Below are 23462 nucleotides of genomic sequence, written 5' to 3'. Positions count from 1 at the left end.
CCACTCACATGTGCAAAATGTGCAGCCTGATAAGATTATTGATCTAGTGTTGGTTATATTAGTTTAAGTGTGGAGCTACTGTGGTCCCTGAGTAGCCACAGATGATGGAAGTAGCTGTCTCCAAGTTGATCTCTCAGGCACACTAGTTTTGGATTTTTACAAGTGAGGAGGGAGTGAGGGCCAAAGATTGAGGGAGGGCAGGACAATGAGGGTGAAGGGACTGAAGAGGGGGCAGTATTAAATTGTGTAATCAATTTATCAATTGCTCTTTCCTGTCTGAACACAAATCGCTTTGCAATCTTTTTAACTTTGATATGAAAAAAAAATTAAAGGGTCTGTGTGCAAAAAAGTCCTCGTTGCTTATTTAAGTTGTTAGAAGGCAGTGAAGTTCATTACAACCATTGCAGCACAGTAGTGATGCAAACCATGATTGCATCCACAGTAATCTGGGTTGATGCAGCTTGTTTGTCAGAGACCTTTTAATGAATAAGGAATTGATCATAAGTAAAAAGCGTATTTCTGTTTTATTTGTGTTTTGGTCTGTTTGTAAATCTGCTTGCCTGGGAGAGCCTTGATTACATTCCATGAAGACCCAAAGAGGGGCCCTGTGGCCCTCTGTTTGTGCCCCTTCCCCCACCATACATAGAAAACTGGCATCCCCCCTCAGTAAGACACTTTATCCCATCCCCCCTCCCCACTTGCCTCTTTTCACTTTGAAAGGACAGGAGATAACAGTTTGAAAGGACAGGAGATAGCCCCACAATCATTAATGTATTCAGATTGGTTTACCTGCAAAGAGCAAACAGCATGCCTTTCTTTGCGTCAAATCCTCTCCCATCCCCCCTACTGCTCAACAGCTGCAACAAAGCTGAACAAGATCTCATGCATCCTTCATGAAGTAACATATTTTAGGGTTTCATTTCCAAGTTACAAATCCCATAGCTATTTAGCCTAATCTTAAAGTTTGACAAAAAGCATTCATTCCAAGTTACAGCGTGTCAAATAATAAAAAGTTTAAAGTTCAGTAAAGCTTGTCTACTGTCTAATCAAAATGTTTCCAAATAAAAGAAAGAAGTACAATAAATAGGAAAATCACTGATTCTTCTGAAGTGCTGTATTGTAGGCCAAAACTCAACTATAAGGCACATCCAATGAAGTTACTAAAAAAAAAAAAAAAACAGTGAAAACACAGAAACCTTGCCGGACCCTGTTATTTACAGCCTAAAACACACAAAAAGCTTTGCAAATGAAGTATATTCTGATATCTATCTGTTTGAACCTTTGGAGATTATGAGAAAGCTCGCGTAGGGGTTCTACTTGGCTCATATTTTCATCAACGTCTAGTTTCAGGGGTCATAAAAATCCGTAAGAATTTAATTTACCTGTAGAATTGATCTACTGAGAGAAAAAGCAGTCATAAAAACATCACGGTTGCAGCCAGGAGCTGACCTGAGTGGCGAAGCTCTCGCTCTCGCGCCATCTTGGGGAGCGCGAGGCTCGTTACCAGTCGGCCGACCCGGTGGATGAGGTTTTGAGGTCAGCAGTCACCGTCTGCAGTCCGGACGCCGGACAGGTGCAGTAGGAGCTGACGCAGATCACACACACGAACTTTCTGTGTGGGATGTCACCAGATAATGTTGTTATCGTTCAAATATTTTCACGGCGTTGTAGGCTGACCTAACCCTGTTCAGGGAGTCTTGAGAAGCTCATGCGATTTCAGTTAGCCTAATATTAATTTAAGATAACTCCTTAGATAATCATATGTAACTTCTGGTTAATTTTGCAAAGATAATTGAGGAGGCAAAGGGACTCATGGAAAAACAAAAAACAACCTTCGTTAAAATGAGGAAAAGCAGCAACGTACAGTTTATTTTATTTTATGCAGACACACTTTTTACCATAGGCCTGACTTTGGTGGTTATCAGAGGCTATCTAAGTTTCAACTTTTCAAATCTATCTCCTCAAATGTTGCTATTGTACTTTAAGACCCCCAGCTTCACAATTTGTCAACTGTGCATTATGGTATTATATTATAGGACTGTGCTGGAAGAACCCATTTACAAAATCCAGTTTTAAGACAGTTATTATCTGTTGTACACAGTGTATTTACACTGGGCTAAATACATTTGTGTTTGATACATTTACCATACACTCCATAACAAACTGTTGTTATTATTTTAGCTCACAGTTATTTGTTTGGCAATAGTCAAGATGCACTTTGTAGCTAGTTCTGTGATGTGGATATAGGCAGATTATGTGACAATAGGCCCCTGGCTACACCTTTTGGTCCCTGTGCCTTGTCTTGGGCAGACCGCTGTCTAATCCATCCGTTGGGATGTGCACCTAATGGTGACAAACTTGAATGTACAGGGCCCACAGAGCAGGGGCGGAGTTGTGGCTCAGTTGGGTCCTAGAGCTCAGTTTTGGGGGCACCCTGGCAGCATGTCCTGGAGTCCATAGCTTTTTCTGAAGTTTGTCTGCTTTAATAATATTTCACACTTAACAGGGAGCTCAGCCTTTGGACAGGACCTTAGCAACATTATTACACACTTTGCACTAATACACACACACACACACACACACACACACACAACATGCATGTGTATTCCCTGCTTTTGGCAACAAATCTGTTGGCCTCTTAGACAAAGGTTGTCAACTGGGACCTTTGGTTCAGTTCATACTTCTATGGTAGTTCCTGACATACTGTAAATACATTTGTGTGTAGTGTACTGTTACCCCACAAGAGGTCAGTGCGGTCTTTCTTCCTGTAGAAGAAGAGGCCACATTCTACTGAGTAATGCAGGCAGGGGTTTCTCAGCAGCCAAATTATATATTTTACAAAAAGAAATACGAATTTCTTTCATCTTTTTTGACACCACTGAAAACTTCAACAAACAATGTATTACAGCAAATAATCTATTTTTCCTAAAGAGAAACAATAATTTATTTTTCCCTTAAAACTATCTAACCCAATATATCTTTCAGAATAATGCTCCTTGCTATGATACCTGCCCAGAATATTTAACATAATTATATATGCCTGAATTGGTGGATAACCTATATTCTGCATTTAAATGTACAGTAGAAGCCTTGCTGTCCACTACGACACCAATTCAAATTTAGTATTGACAGTGAACACTGAGCTTAAGAGTGCATATAGGACAGAAAACAATCATCTGTGTATAAGTACCCATAGTTGTTAATTCAATAGACATTTGAGAGATAAGAACTACATCAGTGGCCAATTTCCTCACAGGTAACATCAAACACATGCCTTAACTAACCACTTCTCAGAAACAAGTGATGGTGAAATATAATTTGCTTTGTTAAAATTTTCCTCAAAGTTTATGTTCATTTACTTTTGAGTGGAATAAATAATCCCTCTGTGATGGCTTCTTCCCCTCAGACATTCAGGCTGTATTTATTTCTATTTAAGGTGACACATGGGGAGACATATACACAAATGCACATCACATATGTCTAAATTATTTGTGACTGTGAAATATGTAAAAAAAAAAAAACAACAACAACAAAAAACCATTTATGTTGGTCAAAGGGAGACTGGACTTTTCTTTAATATGTAATTTTCAAAAAATGCTAGAAGCAAAAAAACCCAATGCAGATTAATGAGAATAAATGCAAGTGAACTGTTGACAATGTACTATGAAGTTGCTATACATTTTCTCTTGGCTAATTGAAAATCTTATGAAAATCTTGTCGATTTTGTCCTGTGGCTAAGGCACACAGCAACAACTGAAAGTCTTGCAATTGTTTCTTTATCAGGAACCTCATTGTTAACATGAAAAGGCCAACATCAGGTGAATCACATGCCTGTAAGTTAGTCGACTTGTTAGTAAACCTTTATTCATTTCATTTAGAGTCTGCTCACCCTTTGGTTTTATTTGTATAGCAGTTTCGTTGTCTTTCACATGGTGGTTAGTTGAACTTGTGGGTGGGAACTTGTGGGACAAATTCCTTCTTAAGGATACACAGGCCTGTTCTATATGCATATAACTGCTCACTATCCTTCCCAGCTGCACCAAAGGTTCCCTCTGCAGGTGTTTATGAAACAACAACAGCTGTATGCTGTCGTCTTGTTGGCTGATATGTGTGCAGAGGCTGATTATTTTTTATCTGGGCCTTGCTCTTCTTGCTCTGAGTACTGCGTTTCAGCTTGCCTGTGCTACACAAAAGACAAGCAGCCAGGAAATGCACTAGCCAATCAGCAGCTGCCTTACATTTTGTCAGCGCATGGGGCCAGTCTCAGTGTGGCTTTTATCCGAACAGTGGAGTCGGACAGCTTGGAGAGCCGTGGCTGTGCTCTAAGCAGGGTGAGGGCTGACAGGGCTGTCCTCCATGTTTTAATAAGCATTGACATATCACACAGAGTTTTTAGCCATGCATCCACAGAGGTAAGCCTTATTTTCATTTTTCTCACATATACTACCTTGTTGACAAGGCACCAACCACTGTGTGTGATCTGTGCCTGGGTAATAATACAGGTTTGTCTGACAGACTGGGGGAGGGGGAAGAGTATTTGTCACCCCACAGCATAGGAGAGGAGCTTGAAAGGAGAGCATAGCATGGTACAGTACAACAGACAGTCTCTGCTAACTGGATGGCTCTACTGATATCTGTAGTTGTGGGCTATAGGTCAAGTGCAAGGTCATTGTATGTTCATAGTATACTGACCGAGAAAACCTGCGGTCTTTTGTAAAGTTCAAAAGGGAACTTAGGTCTTGTGGCTGTCCCTGGTCTTTTCTGTCAAGATGACAGGCCCGGTGAGGGAATCAGGGCAGGATGGGAGAGACAGGGAGCAGTGCAGAGGAGAATCCTCAGAGGAATTAACAGATGGTAAACTGACAGCACAGCAAGTTTAATTTAGGCCTCAAACTGGAATGAGAGTAAGGCAGCAGGGTACGGTTGTTAATTGTTTGCCAGACTAACATGGCTATTACGAATAGAATACAACTGGTCTAGTTGCACAATTTTTCTACATTCCATCAAAACCTAAGTTCACCTCAGAATGATGCCATTTTTAAATAGGGGAATAAAACAAACATGGCTTTAAAGGGTCTAATCCTGTAAAGTGTTTAACAGTTTTCTATAATACCAATCATCTGCAGACTAAATATGTTGTAGCAGCTTATTTATCACAGGGTTGGAGGAATTGCCTGAGCCTAATGGTGTGCACTGCCTCCCAGTGTTGTTCTCTGCTGCCGAGTGTCAGCCATTTTAGAGAGCTTCCCCTTTCTGTCCCTCTGCTCCAAGCACACTGGGTATTTGTATGTAAGAGAGAAGGAAAGAAGAAGGGAAGGACTTCCTCTGAAAAGGCTCTGCATAGAAACCTCATCTCATCCAGAGAGGCTTGAAAACCTGTAAATCGACCAGGTTAGATTGAATTCTGCAATATATAATGATGTTGGTGTTGATTTTATGTGTGCATGGATCATATAAATTTAGCTCAAGTTTATATCTTTTTCTGTCAGTTTATCAATATTGTTAATTATTCATTTGATATATTTCAAATAGAACAAATAACAATATGTCTTTTTTTTTTTTTAATTTTTTTTTTTTATTAGTGAATGATGTCTGACAGACTACTTTAAATATGACCATGAGAGATATGGCCTGAATATAATGGTGCCAATTTTGTTGCTTGACCAGGGTTCAGGAGCAGTCTGCATTGACTGAAACAGCAAATTCACCAGTCAATGCTTTGTGAATGGTGCCTGCTAATGCGCTTAATCCCTTCATTCCACTACGGTGTGAGGATTGGTGCAGGCAACACTTAAATCTGGCATTACACCTACACACACAGCCTATTTAGTTTGGTGTCTGTCTTGAAAGATCTCCTTCAGGCAGGTTCCAATATATATACAAATACTCGGCTTTTGGATAATGGCCTTGGGTTTTTTTTTTTCGATAAAAAACCTGAACTACCTGGTTAAAAATCCTTCAAATGATATCTGTTCTTCCTCCCTCACAGAAAAATCCAGACTCTATGAATATGCAGATGTTTTGCTACACACAAGATGCCTCCCACTTAATGAAAGCTCATTCTTATTGCCTGCGCCGAGGTTTCACACTTCCAAACTAGTTAAAATATTACAAATCATGGCTGCAGGTACACACTTTTACTTCAGATTTCAGGTGACTGTACAGAAGCTTTCCACCTGCAGTAGCAGAATCCGATAACAGTCTTTTAATGTCAAGCTCTGAATATTCATCATTCTTAAAATAAAAATCCAAGAGAGGCAATACTGATAAAAACATTTCTAAGTAGGGGCAGACTTTACAAGAAGACCTTCTTGGACATGGGTCGATAATATTGTTGTTCATGACTTTTTGGCCTGGAAGTGTTTCTGTTTTGAAGGGCACTTGAGTCGTTCCCGGTCTGTACCACTGTGTTGAAAGTGTGTGCATTGTTGGGATTCAGGCTTCGTAATGCATACATGAGGTCACAAAATATGTATAGGATTGCTCTTGTAGTCAGTTTACGTCATGCTTTTCCTGCTCAGATGCCCACGCAGATAGCAAATATTAATATGACAGAAAATATTGAGGAAGCATAAGAGAAAGAGGGAGGGAGCAGGTTATGGGGTCTAGGAGGCCTTTGACATTTTCAGCCCTATCTTTGTGTCCACTGTTAAGACCCATGCTGCATGTTAGCCTGCTGGGACACATAATAAGCTGCATGTGGTCCTGTACAGCCGATTTGACTGGTGCCATGTGTACGTGCTGTGTGTGCGCACAGTGGTCAAAGAGAGGGAGAGAGAAAGAGACAGAGAGAGAGAGAGAGAGAGAAAGAGGGAGGTAGAGGGAGAGGGAGTCTTCAAAATGGACGCCATACACATACACTGGCTGAGAGCACAGAGAGGGAGGGAATCTGATCCTCTCCCTGTCAAGCCTGCAGGGCTGCATCTTATATGTCTGTTAAAAGGAACACAGCCAGTATATGTCTTTATGGGGTTTTAATGGAGTGAGGGACTTGGTTTTCAGGAGTTTTTTCGTGACAGCGTGGATGAGTCCTCTCTGCATTGCAGCACTGTGCTTGAGGAGAGCGGGGAGAAGGGAGCCTGTGTGGCACATCGAGCTGAGCACCCAATCAGGCACCTCCATGTGTTGCCCAAGCCAATCGGCAGCTTGCAGCTGAGGTTAAAGATTGACAATTGCAGGAGAGAGCAGCAGGGAGAGAAGGCCTTCTGGGAAACCTGGACCCATCTTTTCCCTCATCCCCCAACGTCCTCAATAATTGATAGAGATTAAAGAATAGGCTGAAGAATCTGTTTGTGAGTAAGGAAAAAGGTATGCTGTTCATTTCCTACATTGAGGCATGGTTGTTATGGCAATGGTGGGTGTGGAAAGAGATGTATCAGTGGGCTGTATTGGATGTTCTGTTGTGTTTGATTTAAGGAAATGTGTTTTTGTCAGGATGGGCCGCATTGATTTTTATTCCTGTCCTTGTCTCTCTCAGTCCCCTGGTGTCTTGTTGCTGTATTTCCTGGCCTGGACAGGTCAGGATGTTGTTGGATGTTGCTTGGGTAAACTGTTTGAGGCTGTCCAGACAGGGTAGATGAGAAGGCCAGTGAAGCCATTTCACAGCACTCTTGTTTGTGTCTGCAGATGTGTTGTATTTCTGTCTTTTCATCCTTCTGTTGTGACAGAGGAGGATGACAGGTGTGGGGGTTGGTGAACAGGCACATAGAAATGGAGGCACTATTTTTGCCTTCAGTGAATACTTTCAAATGGTGCTCTCTTCAGGTGTAAGTGAAATGAAAATTGTCTCACCAGAAGCAGTCTGAACAGTAAGGCCACTGCGTCTGCTGTGGCGTCAGAGAAAATAGTAACAACAATAGGATCGACAACAGGGCACCTGCGAACCAAGGTGAATCATGTTGGACTTATACTAAGAAAAACCTGTTGGGGAGATTTTCAATAAAAGGTGGCTGACAGTTTGCATTTCAGCATGCATTTTCCCAACAGTACAGGGGCTGTGATTGTGCAATCCTTGATGATACTGTGATACTGTGTCTTTTATTAAGTCACTTGAACAATGAATATTACTGTGTGTTTATTCTGTTTACATGATTTTAACTTGTTGGATGTCAGAATATTCAGACATTGTAGATTCTACTGTTCTGTGTTTTTGTGTTTACTATTTATAGACCTGTAGGGCAGTGGAGAAAGGTGCCTGCTATTTATCATTGAAGAATGACACTCCACATTGAGTTTTTTGCTTTACTTGAGTTAAAGATATGTACATGTTGTCTTCAAGCTGTTGATGTATGTGCGTGATATCATTTCTATGTCATCAGTATTTTCGTCGTGGGGTCTTGAAAGTTGCAAAAACAGTTCGTGGCTCGTTTGTTTTCATGCAGCGTGGTCCCACATCATTTTTTTTTGGTTATAATTCTTTTGTTGTGTTTATTGCAATCATGAAACAGAGTAGTAAACTAGATGTTTTTGTGAAATGATTTATTTTATTTTGTAAAGTTTTTGTCATTGTATGTGAGTATTTTACCTATTAAACATTTCTGGCAATGAGTGTTTGATGAAAAACATCCATTTATTGACAATTTTGGATTTACGGTAATCTTTCATGTCATTCATATCAAGACTTTAAAACTTATGATTTTCGCACAGCACTGAAGGAGAAGTAGTGATTTACAAATGTGTTTTAGTATGGACTTTTACTGGGGATTTGTAACACTTCTGTTACCAGCTGGGCAACTCAACTCAAACCAGATTACTATTATATATATATATATTATATTATATTATATATTATATAGTTTAACAGCAAACCCAATGGCAAAATGGACTTTTCTTAAAATAACTTCATTGACGCAAGACAAGTGGAAAATATAAATTGGCAGGTTAGACTGTTATATAACATTTGCAATACCACTATTATGACTGAAAGACAATAATAAGAAGGATCAGGATTTCTTGGATTTTTACGACATTGTCTTAACCAGTTACTTTGTTAATAAGGAAACCTGGCAGTGTTTTATACTTTTTTTATTGGGTTGAAATATTGATTCAATTATTGCATCGTACTTTTGCCCGTCAAGGGCAGTTAGCCTGCTAGGCTAATGAACTAGTGCAACTAAAAATGTAGTGTTCTTTATACACCATATTGTATTTGCTTTAATGAGTTATTCTAACATAATGATAATAGCGCAAATAATAGATATGACAAATCTTAAGCTGTAGGTTACATTTGACTGGGGTACCTTTGACTATGCTCTTTTGTGTATCAGTGCCGTAGAGGAAGAGGGAAAAACTGAAAACCAGACGGTAACAGAAGACATGGAGATCTCAACGCGATCCAAAGGTAAGAACATACTAGTCAAGGTTTGTGTTTAGATAGACTAGAAAAGCTCTTTTTTTCCTCCACCTACATTATTTCTGTACTTGTGAAATGTGAAGCAGTTTTATTTTGGCTGCTTTGGTTAAATAGCTATTGGTCATATTTTATAACTTATTATGTTTCCTGGTTCAATTCAGTAGTGTGAGTACAGGAAAACTCTAGTGTGCCGTTTCTAGTGTTTTTCATGCTTTAAGAAGGCCGACAGTGTGTCTTCCCTGTTTTGTGTAATTGTTGACACAAACTCTGCAGTTTCAGACTCGGGACCAACAGAGCGGATGGTCCAAAAACGAAAGATACCCAGTCCATCTCATTCATCCAATGGTCACTCCTCTGCTGAAACCTCACCCTGCCCAGTAAAAAAGAAGAAGAAACCAGGTGCTGTTAGCGGCAGCAAAGACCAGGTACCAGTCAACTCACAGCCCATGATTCAAATGTCAATAAAAACATTTCCCCTGACCCCACTACCAAAATAAAGAATTTAGACTTGCTATTCCTCCCAGATGGGTTCATATTTATTCTCTGACCAGTAAAAAATTTGATGGAGAAACTTTTGTATTATCTAGAAGTCTAGCTCTTTAATCAAAGAGTTAAATAAATGCTACATTTATATAGTTTGGAAAATATACTTTAAAGTGTCTTAATTAAAGGGTAATTTCACCCAAATCACTAAAAGCGTTGTTTTGTTTCTTACACCAGTGGCACTAGCAATGTGGATCATTTTGGTTAAACTTGTCCAATGTTTTAGATGACAGAACCTCTTTCCACAGATTTGTGCAAATCTGTCATTGTGGACGTACAAAAATGACATGCGATCAAATGGCCTACACTTAACAAAACAGAGGTTATGACTCCGACAGCTGGCCGGAGCCATTATATCTCTGCGTCATCCTTTCGTCCCGTTCTTGTGAACGCAATATCTCAGGAACGCCTTGATTGACTTCCTTCAAATTTGTCACAACCGTTCACTTGAACTCAAAGATGACCAGATTAGATTTTGGTGGTCGAAGGTCAAAGGTCATTGTGATCTCACTGCACATGATTGGGGACGTAAATCAAGAATGCATACGCTAATGATGACAAAATGTCACACAAATGTCTAATAAGATAACAAGATGAAGTGATTATATATTATATCCAAAAGGTCAAAGGTCACCTTCTCTGTGACAACAAAATGTTGAGCAAAAACTCTTCTCCCGTCATTGAAACTGTGGTGGTATTATAGAAGCATCCACTTTCTCTTAGCTTCATTGGGCAAATTTCCTTAAAGTCTTCACTACATATAGTGAATGAATTTGCAGTTCCAATCAAGTTGCAGTTCAATTACCAGAAAAAATATGTTTTAGATACCATGACCAATAATTCTGATGACATGAAAAATATTGAGCATGTTCTTTGAAAATGCCAGGCCTGTATTTATTCATATCAGGTTTTTTTTTCAGGAACAACCTGTTCTACATCCCACACACATTACACACATCCACAACTGAGAGATACACAGTTTAACTATAGTCAGAACTGTTGGTCACTTAGCATCTCCACTGGAGCAGAATGGGATGAAATTATTTAAACCAAATTTGATTTATTTACTGTAAAAAGAGAATATTTATGTATTTAGACTTGTGTTTTCCTCTTAATTGACCCCCTGGTTCCTTAACTTTCACCAGTATTGTACAGGCTGGGACAAAGTCATAATGTTTCAGACAAGATTACTGCAAGACTGGCTGTTTGCCATTTACAATAATGGCCTGTTTTCATGCAGCTAAAACTCTTTGCAATTTAATAAGCACTATTAAATTCCAGCTTTCTGTTAATAAGTTTGATTCCTAATTCCACTAGGAGTTTAGCATTGTGATGTTATCTCAATATATCCTAAATTTGTTTGTGATTTTCAACTCTTATACGCTCCAGGGAAATCTAATTATTGAGGACTCAAGGAAATGTATGTTGTGCACTACAGCCTATTAGTTATGTCACTGTTTTTTTTTACAAAGCAAAGTTTAGGATTGTTTGTCATACTGTACATAAATGTTGAAGTACACTTTTAGGTATTTGTTCAGTTTCATTGGATACTACCAATAACAGTAATCTAATATGCATTTCAATTGCTGTTTAATTATTGAGTTCTGAGTAAATGTGCTCTAGCAAATGCTTTTATAGTTGCCAGTATTTTGGTAAAATCTGCAATCTGACAAAAATGATATGATTACTTGTGGCTTATGATTTAGCTCACATTTTTCATGTGCATGCTTCGCTTGCTTTATGTTTAAAGCAGTTCACAAACATACACTAGGTAATTGATTGCTAGTATCTCTGACTTCTTATATAAATTCCTTGAACTATCTGATATTCTACCCGTTTAGTCGAGGTCGTCCAAACTGTTCACACTCCTGCCCATTGGTGATGTTGATGCCATAAAGCACAGACTTAAAATATGAACCAGGATCTATTGTTTTTTTGGTTCCTATCAATGCATATGATGTTGTCTCTTAAATCTCAGCACTGTCAAGCAGCAGTTTGTGTGTCACGTGGAGCTCAGAGCAGTTTGTGTTTTGGACAGGAACTCTCGTGTGCTTTTTGTTGATACTTTGCATGTTTGCTTGGCTTCTCTAATCTCTGGCCTGATTTTAACCTTCCCCAACTTGTGTTTCTTTTGCCTGCATTCCAGTCAGAACTAAGACATGGTCCCTTTTACTATGTGAAGCAGCCAGCACTCACCACAGACCCTGTTGATGTTGTACCGCAGGACGGCAGGAATGACTTCTACTGCTGGCTGTGCCACCGCGAGGGCCAGGTGCTCTGCTGTGAGCTCTGCCCCAGGGTGTACCACGCCAAGTGTCTCAAACTACCAGCCGAGCCTGAGGGCGACTGGTTCTGTCCGGAGTGTGAGGTACTCACCCTGGAATTTGAAATAGAAATTAATGTTGTTTAAAGCTTGTAGTCAAAACCTGTGGTAGTACTTGTTTAATTATGTAGGATCTAACAGTGAGTATGGACATAAATGACAAACACACGTTGAGCCTTCTTATGTTCTGTGCTGTCATGGGATGTAAAGAAAGTGTTCATTTCCTTTTGATGTCTTTTAGAAAATAACAGTTGCCGAGTGTATAGAGACTCAAAGCAAAGCCATGATGATGCTAACTATAGACCAGCTGTCTTACCTACTAAAGTTTGCCCTGCAGAAGATGAAACAACCAGGTGTAAGTATTCTGTAACCTCTGTCTTTCTTGGGAATTCATGTTACCAAACAAAAAACAAGCGTGTTAAGGCAGTTTTAAAGATGGGGTACTGTGTTTATTCTTCTTTTAATTTTTTGCTGAATCGTACGTTCAGATATATCAGTTGGATATTGGCATGCGCTCTTTACTGGCTAGTCCTGATTTTTAGATTGCCTGTGCAACTAAAAGACACTGTATTCCCATCAGATGGTAAGATCTGCACCGTGAGGTGCTACCTGTTCACATATAAGTCCAGCATGATATAATATTGATTTGCATGTGCAAATAATTTCTAATAAGAGCACTAACAATCACGGTCATTGTATTATTATGGGCCTGTCGTGGCTGGAAACCATGAAAGTAAACATGCTAGCTGGTGGTAAGGATACAGCTGCCCCTCTCACTCTCTTTCAGGACCATCCCCGCTTGTCATCTCGCTCCCCCCATGCAGCTTCCACGCAGAGAAAGACTTTTAATTGGGTAATCAATTACACCACTAACAAGACCCCGTTATGATTTCTTCCTCCACTGGTTTTCCTCCTTTTTATTTGAAGCGGCTTTTAGAGTTTTTAGTAGTAGCATGGTGGAAGCATGTTGGTGGGCGTTAGAGGGGACGGTTGTGTAGTGAGTCCAGCCTGAGAGTTTGTTTACCTTCACTCTCTTTTCTGTTCAATCAATTTTCTAGACTGAACCCTTCCAGAAACCTGTGTCGCTCGAACAGCATCCGGATTATGCAGAGTACATTTTTCATCCTATGGATCTTTGCACGCTTGAGAAGGTGAAATGCTAAGATGCTGTGTCACATTTATTTGATACTGTACAAAGTTAATCAATTTGAAAGTTGAGTATTTTTTATTTGCTCTACAGAATATCAAAAAGAAAATGTATGGCTGCACTGAAGCCTTTTTGGCAGATGCAAAATGGATTTTGCACAACTGTATTATATACAATGGAGGTATGTTGCATATTGTTGGAACCATATTAAAGACTACTCATGTAAGGCTGTTGATATATTATGTTGTAGCACATATAGTATACCCAAATCTATAAAGTATATAAGAAGAATATAATTAATTTTAAATTCAATGTTCACTACTGTACATAACTTATATATATTTATGTTACTAGTTTTTAAATCACAATTTACTCAGATTAATTAATTTAGGTAACATGATGTTATTATTAAAAGTCCACTGAAAGACAATTAGCAACTCATAGAACTTGGGCCTCTGTAAATTGTTTAAGATTAATGTATGTCTTTATTTCAGGCAATCACAAACTCACTGCTACAGCTAAAGTGATAGTAAAAATCTGTGAACATGAGGTATGTATGTAAAAGCATTTTTAGTATGAGTGTCACCATACCCGACAGCTAAAACTTATTTTATGTCCTTTGATTATTTTTTTTTTATTTTTTTATTTTTTTAGATGAATGAGATTGAAGTTTGCCCTGAGTGTTATCTATCTGCTTGCCAAAAGAGAGACAACTGGTTCTGTGAGCCTTGCGTAAGCTAGTTACCTGAAGTGTCTGTTAATGGTGCCATCAGATTATTTACCCATTCAAATACAGATCACCAGAATACAACTCTGTAGTTCCAGTGTTTTACTGTATGTCTGCAGAGTAACCCACACCCTCTAGTGTGGGCCAAACTGAAAGGATTTCCATTCTGGCCTGCTAAAGCTCTGCGGGACAAAGATGGACAGGTGGACGCTCGCTTCTTTGGCCAGCATGACAGGTAGCAGCCCTTTGCTGTCAGACTTGGAGACACATTTCAGGCTCTATTGTAACACTGGAGACATTGTGTTGTTGATCTTTATCTTACAGAGCCTGGGTTCCTTTAAACAATTGCTACCTCATGTCCAAAGAGATTCCATTCTCTGTAAAGAAGACCAAAAGCATCTTCAACAGTGCCATGCAAGAGATGGAGGTCTATGTTGAGAACATGAGAAAGAAGTTTGGAGTGTTTAATTATGCCCCCTTCAGGACACCCTACACTCCTGACAATAACTTCCAGATGCTGCTGGATCCCTCCAACCCCTCGTCCATTCCCATCAAACCTGACAAACAGGAGAAGATCAAGCTGAGCTTTGATATGACGGCATCACCCAAGATCCCATTGACCAGGACCATTGTGTCTGGGCCTGGGTTGGGAGGAAGTACAGCAGGGCGGCGGCTCCCTCTCGGTGACATGCCGCGCTCCCCCATGAGCACCAACTCCTCTGCCCACACAGGTTCAGATGGGGAACAGGAAACTGCAGACAAGTCCCAGACAAAAGCAGGAAACAGCCAATACAGTGCAGGAGAAGAGTCCATGGACTGTACAGGTATTCAACCTGGTACATTTTATTGTGTCGGCAAGTATGACAGTGTCTATCAGAAGAGAAATAAAATATCTCTTAAATATCTCTTATCTACAGGCTCACCTGCTCATCCTCGACCTGGTCCTGCAGGCAGTTCCTTGGACAGCCCTAAACCATTCCACTCTCAAGCGCCTGGCATCCCCAAGCAGGAAAAGACACCACAGACAGGAAGCATTCTGAACCTTAATTTAGGTGAATCTTCTATGGCTTTGAAATAGAAATTTGTAATAGGCATGTATGTGTTTTGAAATTTCCACTCTGTGAGTAAATACAGGTCACTGGTAGATTCTAAAATTAGAGCTTTTATCTAGTGCTGATATCAATGAATTCCCGCATGCTTGCTTATCCTCACAGATCGAAGTAAAGCAGAAATGGACCTGAAGGAGCTGAGTGAAACGGTTCAGCAGAAACAAGGAGCCACACCAGTCCTCACCTCCCCAAAAAGACAGATCAAGAGTCGTTTCCAGCTGAACTTGGACAAAACCATTGAAAGTTGCAAGGCACAGTTGGGTTAGTACAGATACCATAGAAAGCCAAATTATTTCTGTGCTTTGTTACTCAGTGGTAACTTAAAGTTGCTTAATAAAACACATTTTGGGAATTTGCTTATTACATTATATGTTTTCTGTTGTCATTTTGGGCCTACTTAAACTTCTCCTTGATAGATCAATTCTGTAACATGTTGAATTGCGGTGTGATAGCCTCTTTCTTTGATTTGCAGGTATTGATGAGATCTCTGTGGATGTATACAAAGGTGTGGAACACAGCGATTCAGAAGACTCTGATAAATCTGACTCCAGTGACAGTGAGTATGCCAGTGATGAGGAGCAAAAGACCATGGACGGCCAAGACACAGCCCCCAACGAGGAGCCACAGAAGGAGGCTACCAAAACTAAAGTCAAAGACCAACCTTCCCCAAGCCAAACAGAGGAGGAGGGTAAAGCTGATATTCTTGTAGCATCTGAAACTGCAGCTGCTGATGCCAGTGCAACAGTGTCTGATGCTCCAACTAAGGAGAAAATAAGCGTTGATTTGGAGAAAGAGAGCCCAGAGAAGACCAAAGCTCCGCCTGAATCACCTGCTCCCAGAGAAAAGTCTCAGGTGAAACAAGAGACAAAGCAGACTGTGCCAGTGGAGGACTCTGACTCAGAGAGGGAGCTTGTTATTGACCTTGGAGAGGAACCAGGCGGCAAGGGCAGGAAGAGGAGCAGAAAAGACAGCACCGCTATTAAAGAGTCAACTGCTGGTAAATCTGATGGTGAGTGTTACACTTTCCCCGCTGATACCCTGAGAAATAATGTAACACTGATTGCAGTATCTTTTTTTTTTTACCATTTGTTATGCGAAAACATCAGTTACTAAACTTTATTACAGGTGCACAGCAGATCCTGTTACCTATCAAAATCCAAAGTACATAGATAACGGCTGCAACATTATATTATTAAAAATCATGAAAAAAAAAAAAGGCTGAAAATCATGAAAATAATTCTAATCAAATAATACGATAGTAACAATTGAGTATTTAGCAGCAGTTGCCTCTTTAACAGAGACAAATAATAAAAATCAGCATACATACATCACATGTTCTTAGTATATGCTTGTATGTAAGGGATGGATTATCTTTTCCAAATGCCACGACTTCCTGTATCCTGTACCTCTATCTCTATGTTTCAACCATGGTCCAGCCATATACAAAGTTTTGGCCTAGTTTTGTTCATCTGGGGTTCAGAAGTCTTATATCTTGGGAAAAAAAGAGCTCTTATGTAGCCTAGTAGTTGGGCTCTTTGTGCTCTGTACTGCTTTCCAGAGGGCAGGAGGTTATACAGTCCATGGTGGAGACGAGTGATGTCTTTGATATTCCTTTTGGCTCTCCTAAAGCTCTGTTTCAAGTCACTGACAGGTGGGGGCAAGGGTCCTATAATTTCATTTTCCCTTTTGTTCTGAGGCATCACAGCTTCCATACCATTAAGAGATGCAACTAGTCATTATGGTCTGGATGGATAGAATATGAAAAGGACTGGAAGGGGGAAGCTTGCTCTCTTCATTGTGCTCTCTTAACTAGAAAGTTATTATTTTTGAATCTACAGTTGCTGTAAAGAGGGGCAAGCACTATGTGTGTTTTCCAGAAATCCACAATAATCTGTTTTGTTTTGTTTACATTCACATTCACATTCAGACTCAGATTATTTCTGTTGCACCAGGCCAAGAGCTGAATCACTTCCTCACTGTAGGGCTGTTGTTAATACTGATAAGACCCACCGCTGTTGTGTTGTCAACATATTTAATTGTGACTTGTGTCTTATATTTTGCACAAAGATTTGTGTGTTGTCAAGGTAAACAGAAATGGACAAAGGACAGAGCCTTTGAGGACGCCTGTGTTCAGAATATTGGAAGTATTATTTTCCCACTTATATTGAATAGGGACTGAATGTAAGAAAGCCTAGAATCCCGTTGCCGAGCGGGTGATTAAGTCCCAGTAAACCCAGTTTACACTAAACCTGAGCTATAGTTGTGTTGAAAAACAGGCTGAAGACTAAAAAGAGGAACCAGACAAAACAGTTCTTGTTTTCCAGATGTGTCTGACTCAGGTGCAGTACTGATTATACAGCATCATCTGTGGAACAGTTCTGTAGATAAGCAAACAGTAGCGGATCAAGTGTCTGGGAAAGAGTATTTGTTATGTGTTTATTGATTATTTCTCAAAGTACATCACATTAGGAGAGGTGAATCCGTTGTGGTCGGTAGTGATTGACGCATTGCACTGGCAACTTTTTGTCACAGGTGTAATGTTATTGGCTTTGAAACATGAGGGAATGACTGCTTGATTCAGAGAGGTGTTAAAGACATCTGTTTGGACTTGTGTGGCCGTACAATGTTGTCCTCAAACCTTCCAAAATGATTATTTAGTGCATAAAAGAAGTCAACGTTGTTGCTGCAAGAAGACATAGTTGGTTTGTAATCTGTAATGGCTTGTGTGCCTTTCACATACTCTTAGAGTCTTTGGGATTACAGTATTGACTAGATTTTTAGTCCATAGTTTAGATTTGGCCACGCAGATATTAGGGTATATAGCCAGACTTAAAGGTCACATATTTTACACTTTTCTCACGTTTTATTTGTTGTCCTGATATTGAGAAGACATTTATGTGGTACCAAGAACCATTTTGATATAGTTATACATCTTCAATCTTAAACTTCTCTCTGGAGCTCGACCAAAAACCGTCTGTTTTGTTAAAGACTGAAGGCGGACATTTGACATGAGCATGAGTTCATGACATCACTAACTTTGAGAAATCCAAACAGCACAGGTGAATGCTGAATACGGACTGTGTGCATTTCTCTGTGGAGTGTTTTGACAATTTTACAGTATTTGTAGAGCACCGAGACCTGCATTGTAATCAAAACAGAAATGGAAATCTAAATTTACCCAATATGTGACCTTTCAAGGCAGCGATCATACTTCCAGATTATGTCCAATTCACTTGTAAGTCAGGGTTTTGGGTTGCCGTGTACAGTGATATCTTTAGTATAATTAACATCCTTGATACACTTGCTTATTTATCCAGTTACACTCAGCATATTATATAAGTCTGGAGCCTGGTCATCAGGGGCAGCCTCTCTTAACTCATTGCAATCTGTGCACTCAAAGCAGTTCTGAAAGCTGACATACTGTAGCAACCTCAGTCTGGTCAGTCTGAGCTCAGTCTGAGCCTGATCTGCTTCACAGCGGGTTTTGAACTGGTGGTAGGGGTTTGTGTGCATCTTAGGCTAGCATTCTGGTTCCCAAGATGGGGTCGTTGAACAGCTCTAAATGCATTTTCGATGTCATCACATACACAATCCAGTGTGCTTGCTCGTCTGATGCCATAGTCCACATATTAATAGTAATGTGGAAGGACTGTCTTCAGGTTGGCCTGATTGAAATCACTGGCAATGATGAATATATCTTCTTTATGGTTATTTTGCAGGGAAAGGATTTAGGAATATAATGTAGCTGGAACTACCCCTGTATTCTCACAAGGAGAAATGCATACAACTGCGATGGTATTGGAGATGAACATTTTAGCAAATAAAAGGGTCGACAACCTTCAAAAATTAAATATCTAGGGAGCAGTGACTTAAAACAGATTTGGCATTGTGCACCAGTTGATGTAAATGCAGATGCTGCCCCGGGATTTGCTCACTGAGCGTGTTGTTCTTATCAACTTTGTAGAGGCAATACTGGGATGTCTTTTTTCTTCCAGGTAAAGCTCTGTCCACATCAACACCCTCTCAAAACAGCACAGCCCCTTCCACACCCTCCAGTGTTTCCACGCAGTCCACTATGGCCGTTCCTGTCAACATGGTCTCTTTTACTGCACCCTCTCCTACAACCATTAGCCTAGCATCCGTGTCCAGTGCCGCCGCAACACCTCCCTCTTCCTCCTCAACATCCACCACGCCAGCTTTGAAGAAACAGCGCCCCCTGCTGCCCAGAGAGACAGTGCCTGTGGTACAAAGAGCTGTGGTGTGGAATCCCACTGCCAAGTTTCAGACTTCCTCCCAGAAGTGGCACATGCAGAAGGTGCAGCGTCAGCAACAAAACCAGCAACCTGTGGCAACAACAAACACGCCGGCATCATCTCCCAGGCAAGGCCAAGTTCAGACCCAGACACAAGCAGCTGGAAATAGTTCTACTGCAGTCTCCTCATCTTCAGTACAGCAGTCTTCACAAAGCACACGCTATCAGACCAGACAAGCTGTTAAAGGTAAATAACACGGTTTGGTCACAAGTTTCACAGTTTATAATTATGACATTACACTGTATGTACCAGTATATATCAATATTTCTTCATGTAAAATGGATTAGAAAATGTAGAATACAAATATTTTATATTTTTGGTATAGCACAAAAGTACATGCCAAGTAGATAATTAGTTGTTATTTTACAATTCAAACTCATCAACAAAGGTGCTTTCTAATTATTTAACCCAGTGTTTTTGGCCAGTATATTGTTGCTGATTAATAATGCTTTTTATTCTAGCTGTTCAACAAAAAGACACTCCACTTGGCACATCCACATCAACTGTCACCCTGGTATCCAGCAGCCCAGCTTCTGTTGCCATGGTGGCAGCATCAAGTTTAGGCACAGCTACCACATCTTCACCGGCGGCAACAGACCTGTATATCCCCACTGCCTCGGCAGATGTAGCTGCAGACATTGCCAAGTACACAAATAAAGTTAGTAAAAAAAATGTTGGGCATTTGCTTTGTAGTGAGTCCCATCCAGCAGCTTTGCACTAACTGACTGTTCCCTGGCAAGCATGGCAATTTGTTGTAATTCTCCAGGGGAAAACATTTCTGGTGGCTAGTACACCTGAGTCACGTCAACTCTTGATCATTTTAAAGGAGCATTGTGTGGGATTTAGTGGCATCTAGTGGTGAGGTTGCAGATTGTAACCATCCTTCACCTCACCCTTGCCTTTCAAGCATGTAAGAAACTCTATGATGGCTGCAAAATTAATAAAAAATGAAAATGGTCCTCTGTGGACTCAGTGTTTGGTTTGTCCCCTCTGGACTACTGGCAAAAAAAATGGCGATGCAACATGCTGGGCTCCATGGAAGAGGACCCACCCCGATGTAGCTATGAGGGGCACTTTCCAAGATAACAAAAACGCAATATTTCTTAGTTTCAGGTGATTATACACGAGTGAAAGCATAATTATAATAATACATAATATATTCCATTTCTGCAAATAGATCCCCCTAAATCCTCCACACTGAACCTTTAAAATGACATATTTTGTGATGGCTACACTAATTGGGGCTTGAAGATAAAAAATAAAAATGACAAAGCACCAAATTTGTGTTGTTTGTCAAATGACACATCATATTAAAGCCATTTTCCCTTTTTCAGATAATGGATGCAATCAAAGGTACAATGACTGAAATCTATAATGACCTTTCGAAGAGTACTTCAGGGAATACAATAGCAGAGGTAGGTGTTTGCTCTTGACTCTGTACAGACTGAATACTTTTAAGCTCACAACCGTGGCTTTACAAATGACTCTTTTTTTTATCCTAACATGCCCACTTGTTTTCCAGATAAGACGACTGAGGATTGAAATAGAAAAATTACAGTGGTTGCATCAACAAGAGTTGTCAGAAATGAAGCACAATCTTGGTGAGAACTACATAGATCATCTATTAACCATGCAGTCATTTCCTCTCCTGTATGATGAGTTCTACTTGTGTCTGGTCATGCTTGTGCTCTTCAATCTAGAGCTTACGATGGCAGAGATGAGGCAAAGTCTGGAGCAGGAGAGAGAGAGGTTGGTGACTGAGGTGAAGAAACAGATGGAGCTGGAGAAGCAGCAGGCAGTGGATGAGACAAAGAAGAAGCAGTGGTGTGCTAACTGCAGGAAAGAGGCGATCTTTTACTGCTGCTGGAACACCAGCTACTGTGATTACCCCTGTCAGCAAGCCCACTGGCCCGAACACATGAAGTCCTGCACTCAGTCAGGTAACAGTGTGTGTCACCACCAAAATGCTGTTGATAATAATATATAACAAAAACAAAGACTATTGTTGTATTGCTTCCCTGTGAGGAAGTCTTCAGCCTTTTGCTTGCGTGTCAATCACCATCCACATTATTGGTGACATTTTCATAGATGTAATGTATTTTTTCACTTTTGTTCTATTTGTAGCCACAGCCCCACAGCAAGAACCTGAGGCTGAGCCAACAGCAGACCTCCCAAACAAAGGTTTAGGGCAGACTAGCAGTGGCCCAAACTCTCTCAGAGAGACGCCAGCCTCTGCACCATCAGACAAAGACTCTGACATGGAGAAGAGCACTGACAATGTCGCTGTCACTTTGTCGTAACCAAGCTTATCGTTCTTGAAAATGTAAATGTATAGATTGTTTTTTTTCACTATGAAGATATGTCGATGTACATTTTTCTGTTCAAGAGCCTGTTCCAAATTAATAATTAATCATTCAGAATATTTATATTTATATTTTTTGTTTGCCTTTCAGGGCTCACATTCTGCCCCCAGTGCAGTGCTGTGAAACAAGTCTGACAGCACATAGTTGTAACCACTAGAAGGGGGCAGTTTAAAAAATGGATACTGCATATTCATGCACTCCTTATGAGTCTATTCAAAACGCTGTCAGTATAAAGAGCATGCCTGAGTGTCACAAAACATGCACATAGTGTAATGGACAACAGTTAAACAGTTTACAACTGCAAAAATGTAACCCATGTTAATGGACCACCTCAGTTGTTGATTTAGAGGACTGTGGACAGAAATGTCTGTAAATTACTTTATTATTTTGTATCCTGTGTTAATTTATTTGTTATTTTAATGTTGCCTGTTGTATAAAGCAAAATAACAAATACACACATTTTAAACAAGTTATTTCTATGGTTACACTGGGGTCTAATTAGTTACTGAGCAGTCTGCAATCAATTCAACTAGTTTCAACAAGCGGTTCGGTATATAAATAGGTTATGAACAGAGAACTTAGTTTCTGAAACTTCATTGATAACACCATATTGAAAAGTTATTGGTTGTAGACAGTGCCATTGTAGGTTTTACCTTTTCGTTGTCTCTGAAGTTGTCCGGAACTTGTTCATGAGTTGATTTGGTTTTGTAAATGTAAATTATATATGCCAAATTTTTAAATTTGAATATTTTAGGAATTCCAGAGATCAAAATCGGAAATTATTAAGGTATGAAGTCCAGAATCAACAAAGGGAAAAATATGCAGTTCTGTGTCAAAAGTCAGAATAACAGATGGCTAAAACTAAAGATTTCTGACATTATTGAATTTGGTGAACGTCAGTTCACAACCGCAGGCTGTAACTGCCTGCAGACAGACACTTTCTGTGACAAATATTCCGTATATCCATTGCATACTGTAGCTGACTTGTTAAAATCATCAGAGTTTAGGAAAAAATCTTTCATGATTTAATTAAAAAGGTAAGTGACCTGTTCTGTGTTCTTCTTCTTTGGTTTTTAACAGTAGCTTGCATTCATATTGTTGCATTACTGCCACCTTCTGGTTGTAATGTCCTTCAATTACCTTCAGACTTAAATCCTTTTACTCAGCTCAGTTCTTATTAGGAAGTTGACCGAGCTCCTTCTACCATATCCATTGCCCCCACACTCCAGGATGCCTTTTAATCCCGTTTCTGCCAAACCTACTCTTCTCAACACATTAATCGTGTCATTTCTCTCTTCCGCATACCTCCCACAATTAGTCATCACGTTCAGCTGTTTCTGACACCTGGTTGTTTAGCAATACTATGAAGTGCGCTGTTCAATTTACTGTGACTTATTCACAACCTATTTATTATTGTTTCTTCTTTTCTTTTATTGTTACTTTTCCCAGGACCAACTCTCTTTTGTATTGCATATAAATGCCTTCCTCTGGTCTCGCGCTCCCATTACTGCTGTCACTAATAATTTTTCCCTTTACAATGGATTTTACTTCTGCCTTCGAGAGGGTAATGTTTGAGTCTGCTGTC

At 40.0% G+C, this 23462-nt stretch overlaps 1 protein-coding gene across 4 annotated transcripts; it reads left to right on the top strand.

Moving 5' to 3' along the window:
- Positions 1-4329: 4329 nt before the first annotated feature.
- Positions 4330-22928, top strand: zmynd8 (zinc finger, MYND-type containing 8). Of its 4 annotated transcripts, none has more exons than XM_069713435.1 (21): positions 4330-4412; positions 9267-9340; positions 9626-9777; positions 12042-12263; positions 12460-12573; positions 13006-13071; positions 13277-13369; positions 13459-13546; positions 13860-13915; positions 14020-14097; positions 14212-14327; positions 14417-14916; positions 15010-15144; positions 15307-15462; positions 15674-16210; positions 19197-19700; positions 19976-20172; positions 20849-20929; positions 21037-21115; positions 21215-21454; positions 21639-22928. In XM_069713435.1, the coding sequence occupies exons 1-21, from the start codon at positions 4399-4401 to the stop codon at positions 21812-21814; spliced, it is 3678 nt and encodes a 1225-aa protein (XP_069569536.1). In that variant the 5' UTR covers positions 4330-4398; the 3' UTR covers positions 21815-22928. The 4 variants fall into 4 exon arrangements, with proteins under 4 accessions (XP_069569536.1, XP_069569562.1, XP_069569554.1 ...); XM_069713453.1 differs by lacking the exon at positions 4330-4412 and adding an exon at positions 5285-5391; XM_069713445.1 differs by lacking the exon at positions 4330-4412 and adding an exon at positions 6835-7308.
- The last annotated feature ends 534 nt before the right edge of the window (positions 22929-23462 follow it).

This window comes from Brachyistius frenatus, unplaced genomic scaffold (assembly GCF_029030835.1).
Source record: "Brachyistius frenatus isolate BFR_SWC_R1_liver_20210118 unplaced genomic scaffold, ASM2903083v1 Contig_4, whole genome shotgun sequence".
NCBI lineage: Eukaryota > Metazoa > Chordata > Actinopteri > Embiotocidae > Brachyistius > Brachyistius frenatus.
The sequence above is the reverse complement of the archived record's forward strand: the minus strand, read 5'-3'. Positions and strand labels throughout refer to the sequence as shown.